This window comes from Amaranthus tricolor, chromosome 17, assembly GCF_026212465.1.
Source record: "Amaranthus tricolor cultivar Red isolate AtriRed21 chromosome 17, ASM2621246v1, whole genome shotgun sequence".
NCBI lineage: Eukaryota > Viridiplantae > Streptophyta > Magnoliopsida > Caryophyllales > Amaranthaceae > Amaranthus > Amaranthus tricolor.
The window spans coordinates 9,652,179-9,662,465 of record NC_080063.1 but is presented as its reverse complement, the minus strand read 5'-3'; the positions used below and the strand labels follow the sequence as shown (position 1 = coordinate 9,662,465).

The 10,287-nt window shown below is 33.9% G+C and overlaps 1 protein-coding gene across 1 annotated transcript; it reads right to left on the bottom strand.

Moving 5' to 3' along the window:
- Positions 1 to 4,271: 4,271 nt before the first annotated feature.
- Positions 4,272 to 8,137, bottom strand: LOC130804411 (probable leucine-rich repeat receptor-like protein kinase At5g63930). The gene is made up of 2 exons (XM_057668830.1): positions 4,903 to 8,137; positions 4,272 to 4,815 (listed from the first exon to the last, which is right to left on the bottom strand). The coding sequence occupies exons 1-2, from the start codon at positions 7,862 to 7,864 to the stop codon at positions 4,430 to 4,432; spliced, it is 3,348 nt and encodes a 1,115-aa protein (XP_057524813.1). The 5' UTR covers positions 7,865 to 8,137; the 3' UTR covers positions 4,272 to 4,429.
- Between the last annotated feature and the right edge of the window lie 2,150 nt (positions 8,138 to 10,287).

Here is a 10,287-nt window from a genome sequence, read left to right as displayed (position 1 = left end):
GATGTATGGTTGGTTGTAGTGGTTGCAGCAATCATATGACCAATAATTTATCTTGCTTTATCACTTTAGATAATTCTATAAAAATACCAATAAAGATGGGTAATGGAGCAATTGTTCAATTAGGTGTAAAGGGACTATTGCCATAGAAACTAGTAAAGGAAGAAGATAAATCAATAATGTTCTGTATGTTCCAAAACTAAACAAAAATCTACTTAGTGTTTCTCAAATGATGAAAAATGGATATTCAGTACACTTTAAATTAGGTAATGATTGTAAGATCTTTGATTCTTCAAATAAGAAAATTGCAAAAGTGCAAATGAAAAGTAAGAGTTTCCCTGTGAAGTGGACATATGCTTACAAAGCTGAAAGTAATGAGATGTATTGGTTAGGGCATCAAAGATTGGGTCATAGCAATATTCAATCCATTCATATGTTATCGAATACCAAGCTTGTTAAAGATATACCATTTTTGCAGGAGTATGAAGATCTTTGTGGAACATGTCAGCTTGGAAAAATGCACAAATCTCCATTTCCTAAAGATGGAGCATGGAGAGCAACCAGAAAATTAGAACTTGTACACATAGATGTGTGTGGTCCAATGAAGACACGTTCAATGGATGGAAATAAGTATTTAATTCTTTTTATAGATGATTTTTTAAGAATGACTTGGGTATATTTTATGAGAGAAAAGTCACAAGTCTTCTCTATTTTCCTTAAATGGAAGAATTTTGTGAAAAATCAAAGTGGTTATTCGCTTAAAATCTCTAGAACGATAATGGCACAGAATATACTTCCATAAAATTTAATAAATTTTGCCAAGATGAAGGAGTTGAACATCAACTAACAGTTACATATGCACCACAACAAAATGGTGTTTCCGAAAGAAAAAACAGGACAATAATGGAAATGGCTAGATGTTTGCTCGAACAGATAGAACTTCCAAAGAAGTTATGAGCATAAGCCGTTTACACTGCAGTTTATATTCAAAATCGAGGAATGACCAAGGCTGTCAAAGGCAAGACACCCCTTGAAGCTTGGTTAGGATATAAGCCGTCAATAAAACATTTTCGTGTGTTTGGTAGTATTTGCTATTTTCACATACAAGAACAAAAATGCAATAAGATGGATGCTAAAGCTAAAAAAGGAATATTTATAGACTACGATTCTCAATCAAAAGGTCATAGAATTCTCAACCTTGAGGATGAGAAAATTGTCATTAGTCAAGATGTTACTTTTAACGAAGATGCATCGTGGAATCTGAAAATAAAGAAAGAAGAAAAGAAACAAATAAATATTCCAATAATAAGAACCAATTCTACGAAAATTGAAACAGAAATTCATTCACCTCATTCACCACTAAATTCACCAAGAACACTATCAACTATCAAGAATTCCTCAGACACTCCAAATGCCATGGGTCCTAGAGGAAAGAAGTCAATCACAGAGTTATATGCAAGATTCTCTGAGATTGATGAGACTGAAGACTAAGAATCTTGTTGTGTGGCAATTGTTGAACCCACGAGTTATATTGAAGCATTTCAATCCGCAAAATGGAGGGCTTCCATGGAAGAAGAAATTCAAATGATTGAAAAGAATGACTCATAGGAACTTGTTGAGAAGCCTTCTCATAAGAAAGCCATTGGAGTCAGGTGGATTTATAAGATCAAATTCAACCCAAATGGCAGTAATATTCAAGTATAAAGCAAGACTTTTTGTCAAGGGTTATTCTCAGCGGTTTGGCATAGATTACAATGAGACATTTGCACCTGTTTCTAGACATGACACAATTCGAGCTATTTTAGCTCTAGCTCGAAAGGATGGAGACTACATCAAATTGATGTTAAATGAGCCTTTCTCAATGGGTATTTAAATAAAGAAATATACATTCAACAACCACTGGGCTTTGAAGTAAAAGGGCAAAAAGAAAAAGTCCTAAAACTCAAAAAGGCCTTGTATGGTCTAAAGCAGGCTCCAAGAGCCTAGTATAGCAGAATTGATGTTTATTTCAAACATGAAGGGTTCGAGAAAAGTGTTAGCGAGCATACTCTTTATGTGAAGAAATATCAAAACAAAGATATTTTAATTCGTTCATTATATGTAGATGATTTGATCATCACTGGAAATAATCAGGAATTAGTTTTAGATTTCAAGAAGAAAATAATGCAAGATTTTGAAATGACTGATCTCGAACTTCTGTATTATTTCCTCGGTATGGAAGTTGATGAAAGCTTAGATGGAATCTTTATTTGCCAGAAAAAATATGCTGAAGTTTTATTAAAAAAATACATGTTGGAGAATTGCAATACTGCGACAACTCCACTCCAAGTTAATGAGAAGTTGTGCAAGGATGATGGACATAATAAAGCTGATGAAAAATTTATAGAAGCATGATTGGAAGTTTACTCTATTGTACTGCAACAAGATATGATGTTATGTTTGCAGCAAGCTATCTTTCAAGATTCATGCAAAATCCAAGTCAGCTTCACTTAGGAGCTGCCAAAAGGCTGTTAAGATATATGAAAGGAGCTACCGGCTTTAGAATTCATTTTAAGACCTCTACTAGTCCAAAAGTAGTTGTTATACAGAAGTGATTAGGCGGGTTCTCAAGACGATATTAAAAGTACCTCGGGTTATACATTTACACTAGGAAATGGAGTGTTTTCCTAGTTATCACAAAAAGAAGACACAATTTTGCCCAATCAACAGCTGAAGCAGAGTATATAGCAGCTTATAGAGCTATAAATCAAGCAATTTGGCTACGAAAGATTATGAATGATATTGGTGAGCCTCAAGGAGGAGCTACCACCATACACTGCGATAGTGAATCAGCAATAGCAATATCTAAGAATCTGGTTTTTTATCGCAAGATTAAACATATTAAAGTCAAGTATCATTTTATTAGAGAGGCACAGAATGAAAGAGAAGTCAAATTAGTGGAAATTAAAGGAGAAGACCAGTTAGCAGATATTTTTACTAAAGCCCTTCCAAAGGGTAGATTCGAAATTATCAGAGTTATGCTTGGGACGAGAGACAAAAATTCTAAGGAGGAGTGTTAAAATATTGGCCTCTCATGTCTTTTCTAAATAAAGCACAACAAAGCACTGAAGCATATTTGTTTTCTATGCTTGATATTTAACCAAAATAACAATCATTACAATTAGGGGGTTAAGAGATAATTTCTCCTTAACTTTAGCCTTTGAATTATATAGATGTATTTATATATATATATATATATAACCTTAAACTCTAAAAGCATATAAAAGGAAAATAATAATAATATATTATATATTTAAGAGGCATTATATATTTATAATTTTTCATAAAATAAATATTTTTCTCCTATTCTTCATATTTATTTTATGTCATATAGTCACAAAGGCTATTATAAAAGCCTAACAGGTTCTTAGTTCTTACCAACGGTTCCACTGCTCTCACATAATTTTTTTAGAACCTTTACGGTTCGTAGTTCAAGCCGGTTTTAAACCGGTTCCTAGACGGTTCTTTGGCGGTTTACGACCGGTTTGATTCCACCGTGTCTATCACTACTTGTAGGGATTCATTTACTCTCTAGCATACCCTCAAATAAAAATATAGAACGACGAGTAGACAAGGAATATATATGTAAGCAATTGAAGTTTCAACGTGAAGAAAAAACATGTTATATATGAATATGATAGAACAGATATATTTATTTCTGTTGGTATCCTTAGTCCATTGAACATGGTAAGAGCATAAGCATGATGTGGAAAGAAAGAATATCTGAATGTCTACTTTTAGTTTGGCAACTGAAAAATCCTCACCAAAACAGTATGATTTCCTACCAAATAGATAAGATAAATACACACAAGACTACTTAAAAAGAGGGGTTTGCCAGACAAGAAAATTTGAAATTGATAAGCTTTTTAATAAAAAAAAAATTAATTAATATGCTTTGGCAAAACTTATTTTCAAAAATAAGCGCCTCTTAATCTAAAGCTGAGGTATTGATTTGTTCGCAGTTAGGAACAACGAACAAAGCTCTATGGTTAAAAAAAAGTCAAGCGTTTTGTTCGTAGTTACTAACTGCGAACAAAGGAAGTCCTTGTCAAATAGGGCCAAACTCATGTTCGCAGTTAGTAACTCCGGTTTGACCATGGGGAAAATAAATTAAAATGATTCTGAAACAATTTATAAAGTGCATCAGTATTTCTAGTATGTTTTGAATAAATGAATTTAAGTTGTTCTAAGCCTCCATAGACAATATTATGAAGAATAAGATTTATGCTGCCATCTTTTTGGAAAGTTTGGACAAAATGAACTTTATTTTGTGGAAACAATCAGTATCAAAAGTTGAATCTTGAAGAAATATAGACCTCATTATTAATCCATATACTTCCATATGTACAATGATACAAACTAATATTAATAATTTCATAAATAGAAAAGTAAATTAGGAAGATGTTTGATCATCTTTATAGCTTACATCTCTAGTTGGGAAGAGATTATAGTGTCCGTGTTGGTGATTAGAGTCAATGAGCATTGACACAACAGCTCTCATGGATGGACGATCATGAGGAGACATACTTGTACACAACAATGCTATCTTTAACACCATTTTCATATGTGCAACAATATTTTCATCTTCTAAGTTTAATCGAGTGTCGAATATACCACTACATATCGAGTTGTTGTTGATGTAGTTTCTGACCCATGAAACAAGATCACCTCCATCATCTAATGGTTGAACTGGCGTTTTTCCTGTTAATAGCTCTAGCATCACCACCCCGTAGCTGTATATGTCACATTTTTCTGTCACTTTCATGGTGTATGCGTATTCTGGAATTGTGACGACACTTAACACATCAATATATTGAAATTAATCATTAAATTGTTGTAGTGAAGAGAAGATAGAGTATATCATACCAGGGGCAATGTATCCATATGATCCAGCAATTGCGGAGACAGACTTGGAATAAGGCATGTCAACTACTTTAGCCAACCCAAAATCTCCAACATGAGACTCAAAATTGTCGTCGAGGAGTATGTTATTGGACTTAATGTCGCGATGTATTATTGAAGGTTTACAATCATGGTGCAAATAAGAGAGAGCTTGAGCAGCCCCGAAAGCAATGAGAAATCGAGTTTGCCAGTCGAGATTATAGGAATAGGATTGCCCATGAAGGAGTTCCCCAAGACTACCCCTTGGCATGAACTCATAAAGAAGGAAATTGGAACCTTCATGAAAGTAAAACCCATGCAACTTCACTATGTTACGATGCCTTATTTTCCCTAATGTTGAAATTTCAGTCCTAAAACTCTCATTGATGCTTTCATCTTCCTTATTAGAACAAAGCTTTTTTACAGCAAATGTTAAGCCGGATGACATTACTGCTTTGTAAACGGTTCCACAAGCTCCTCTACCAATCGCAAATTCTTCATTAAAATCATCAGTGGCAGTAACAAGGTCTTCAAAACTAAATCCTTCCTTTGGGAAGAAGTAAATATTTGAACCCACATCACTCACTGACTTTTCGATCTCATGCAGTGGCGTAACAATATCGACAGGACGAGTCATTAAGTATAATATCACAACAATGAAGAATAGAGAAACACCACCAACAACAGCTGAAATTATAGCAGCAATTTTACCAACGCGGAGAGTCTTCTTTCCCGAGTTATCTGGAAGAGAGAGGGGAGAGCCAGTATTGCTGCAAACGCCAAGGGGTCCACCGCACAGATCCTTGTTACCGGCAAAACTGGAAACAGAAGCTCCTTCAAACACGGGCAAGGATGGTATAGGACCATTCAGGTCATTGTAAGAGAAGTTGCATCCTAGTAAGCTTGATAGTTTCTGCAATGAACTAGGAATTTGGCCTGACAACTGGTTGTTGTTAAGGTAAAGGTACTCTAATAATGCAAGATTTCCGAGCTCAGAGGGAATTTTCCCTGATAGATTGTTGTAACTAAGATTTAAAGCGATTTGAAGGCTTGATAACCTACCCAATTCGGGAGGGATTTGTCCCGAAAACAAGTTTCCACCCATCTGCAACTCGGTTAAACGAGATAGGTTGCCTAGAACTGCAGGTATTCTCCCAGAAAGGCTGTTGTCAGAGAGCTTTAGAAGCTCCAAATGAGTAAGAGATCCGATCTCATCAGGCAAGAGGCCGATAAAATTGTTCCTGCTGAGATCGAGCCTTTGTAGCAAGCTGCATTTGAAGATATGAGATGGTATAGACCCGCTAAATGAGTTGGACGAGACATTAAAGGCCACCAACTCTGAAAGTTGGCCGATTTCTGCAGGCAAAGTGGACGTGAAGTGGTTGCGTGACAGGAGAAGCCTCTGTAGCTTCTTACAGTTTCCAATTTCAGACGGAATAGGGCCACTGAAATCATTTCTTCCCAATTCAACAGAAGTAAGGTTCACCAACCGGCATACTTCAGATGGAAAGCTTCCTGTGAGACGGTTATCATACAGCCGAAGCTGCACTAGTGGAGTGCAGCTGATTATGTCAGTTGGGATATTTCCAGTAAGCCTGTTTGAACCCACATTTAACAAAATCAGGTTAGAGTTTTTGCAAAGATTCTGTGGAATTCTTCCAGTGAGATCATTGGAAGAGACATCAAGGACCCATAAGGGACTACGTAACCCAAGTTCTGGTGGAATTGTACCAACCAGTGAATTGTTGAACAGCTGTAACATCTGAAGCTGACTCAAATACTGAAACCCAACAGGAATTGTACCCGTCAGATAATTTATCGACAGATCGAGTCTAGTCAGATTCTTCAACTTCGTAAGCTCTACCGGGATCACACCTCTTAGCTGGTTCTCAAAAAGATGAAGCAATTCCAACCCCTCCATATTACCAAACTCGGTAGGAATTTCTCCGGTCAACAAGTTTTCCGAAAAATCAACTTCTAATCCTACAGAAAGATTACCGATCTCTCTTGGGATTGTGCCGTTGAGAGAATTTCTATACAGGTACAACTTCGTGAGGGATTTAAGGGTCATAATTTCCTTTGGAATTTCACCCACAAGAGCATTCTGATAGAGTGCAAGAATTCGCAAATTCGAGCAATTTGCTAGCTCCCTTGGAATCGTCCCTGAAAGCTGATTATCCCACAAAACCAACTCACTCAAGTTACCCAACAAACTCAGCTCTTTAGGGATGTTTCCACTTAGATGATTCTGAGCTAAACCAAACAATTCCAAGCTCTCACATCCACCTATCTCTGCAGGTATGCTACCTGAGATGTTATTCTGGCCCACTCTAAACTTTCTCAACTTCTTAAGCTTCCCTAACGAACGAGGCAGCGAACCACTGAAACGATTCGTGTATGCCACAAACTCCAGCAAAGATGACAGATTCCCAAGCACATTAGGAAAAGGTCCAGATAGCATATTATTGCATATATTCATATAAGTCAAGGCTGAAAGTTTGCCCAACTCTTGAGGGAAAGGGCCTATAAGATGATTGTTTCGTAAAGAAAGAGATTGAAGGTTGGAGCAATTTCCAATCTCTTTAGGAATACTTCCAAAAAACCCATTAAAGGAAAGATCAAGATGAATTAAATGAGCTAATCCACCAATACTAGGAGAAATAGATCCAGATAGATTCATTCTGCTTAAATCAAGAGACTTTACAACTGGGTTAATATTATCATTACCACAACTTACACCAATCCATCCACAAGGGGTTGAGTCCATAGGATTCCAATCACCCAAATTATTAAAATCATCTACCACTCTACTCTTCACATCTAAAAGGTATTGACCCTCCAAATTAAGGCATCTTGCTTCATCACAAAAAAGGCTATGTACAAGATAAATTATCATCAAAACTTTGTAATATGAAAATTGTGTTATTAAAAAAAGTCTACCCATCATAAAATAAATAACTTGAAATACTCAAAACTAATACAACCCAGTTTTCAATTTACAACATAAACTACAATAAACAAGATCAAATCACATGCTTTATACACACACAAAATACCTTAAAACAATGAGAAGTATTGAAAAGAAAAGTTTTTAAGGGAGAAAGTTTTCACGTTTAGCATAGAGATTTAGGCTATACGAAAGTGTTTGACTTTGATGAAATAATAAAAGTGAGCGATCATATTATTATTGAATTACTTGAATGAAAAAAATAAAAAAGAAAGATGTTTGTGTGATCATTAAGGAGAAGACTGAAAAAACCATCTGCTTAATTATTATTATTATTATTATTATTATTATTATTATTATTATTATTATTATTATTATTATTATTATTATTATGTTTATGTTTATGTTTAAAAAGAAAAAACATTTAATTATTGAAGAAAAAATAGAGTAGGAGTAATTTAGAAGAAAAAGAAGAGAGAGAAATAAGGGAGTGAAAAATGGCCGACAAAGCATGCAAAATGCAATATGAGCATTAATGGGATCCCTCTCAATTCTCATAGAGTCATGATCTCATCTCATATCATCCATCGACTACTAAATACTCCTAGTAAATAGTAATTAGTAAATACTCCGTTCAAACGTGAAATTTTTAATAGCATCAGTTGGAAAAGTTGGCAGAACTCCAATTATAAAAGCAACCACCAGATGTCCAGACCTAGATTTTTCATGTTTTCAAAAACTACGCTTCTATTTTTAAATTGAATTTTTTAAATTTTCCCTCTTAATTAACTGTTTTCCGTACTCGAAAGTGAACACTTTTTTTTATATATACATTTTTCCTTATTGAGAAATTATTTCCATTTGGAAACTTACTTTCATATTGCTTAGTAGAAAAACTTGATTTCTGTTATATACTTCCTCCGTTCTGAAATATTTGTTACATTTCGTTTTGGGCACTATTCATCGTTTAAGTTTATTTTGTATATTGTGGCTAATGTGTAAGTAAAATATAGTTAAGTGGGATCTTGTTCGAATCGTCTAATCGTATACTTTCATAATATTAACTTTTTATAATTTTTAGAAGTGTATAAGTTAACATATAAAATGAACAAAATAACACATTAGATTGCGTAAAAAGTCAAATGTAGCAAGTATAATGAAACAGAGGAAGTATATAATGGAACGGAGGAAGTATATTGTCCATGTAGGGTAAATATCAAGTTTTTTTTAATTTATTTTTAGCAAATTGTTATCTGAAATAGCGATTTTATCTGATTTTATTTAACAAACCACTTTCTAAGAACACGATTTGATTTTAAATTATGAAAAATAAAACATAACCATAAAAATGACGGTTTGCTTTTGTATAATTTTTTAGGAAAATTATTGAAAACTCCATAGAAAAATCTCACTTTTGTGAAAAACTACCTAAAACAAATTTTTTTGTCAAAAAATATCTAGAAAATATAGTATAGTTGTCAAAAGATACCTACTAATAGAATCGTTATTATTTTTATTAGTTTTTCATGTGCAAGTCACGTGGCCAATAAAGAACTCCAGTAAATAAAGCAGCAACCCTCTCACCATCTTCTTCTTTCAACAAATAAGAACCCTGGATTTGGAACATACTTCTTCACCATTAAAAACTTGCTAAAATCTTCCTTACCAGGTTCAATTGCAGTTCGAAAATCAAGCTTTCAAAAAAAAAAATTGTTTTTGTGGTGTTCGAAAATCAGGCTATCAAAAAAAAAATTGTTTTTGTGGTGTTCGAAGATCAAGCCTTCAAAATCAGCTTCAACACAAAAATAGTAGGTTTCGAAAATACCACATTGTGCAAAATCCAGTAGCTTTTTCACAAAAACAGTAGCTTTTTCAAAAAAGAATGTCGTTCATGGCTTGATTTAGAAGTTGAATGACAGTGGGTTTCCTTTACTGTTCGAAACCCTAAGTTAAAAGCTGTATGTTTGTGTTTGATTTGGGGAAAATGGTTTTGTAACCCACGTGTTGTTTCTAACATTTGCATTTATTATATTTTCTTTTTTTAAAATTTAAAAAACTAACCAAAACAACCATGGTTCTATTAGTAGATATCTTTAGACAAATAAATTAAATTTTTTAGGTATTTTTTGACAAAAATATTTATTCTAGGTGGTTTTTCTCAAAAGTGAAGTTTTTCTATGTATATTTTAACAATTTTTCCTAATTTTTTTGGTCTGTGTAACAATTTTAACATTTACTTCATCTCAAATATAAAGCTACATAATAAACTTAAATGATTAATATAGTTCTACATTAAATCACAAAATACGTATATGATTAATATAGAGGTATAAGTTGTACATTCAATATTCGAACATTGCTTACTCGAGAATGACATGCGTTTTTTGACTAATAAAATTAGACCAAATAGACTTAAATGTATA

What these genes read in the sequence shown, in the direction of transcription:
- LOC130804411 (XM_057668830.1), bottom strand. Translation starts at nt 7,864, where the DNA reads ATGATGGGTAGACTTTTTTTAATAACACAATTTTCATATTACAAAGTT. An exon ending in ATATGGATACATTGCCCCTG is followed by an intron (nt 4,816 to 4,902) that starts GTATGATATACT and finishes TCACAATTCCAG; the next exon opens with AATACGCATACACCATGAAA.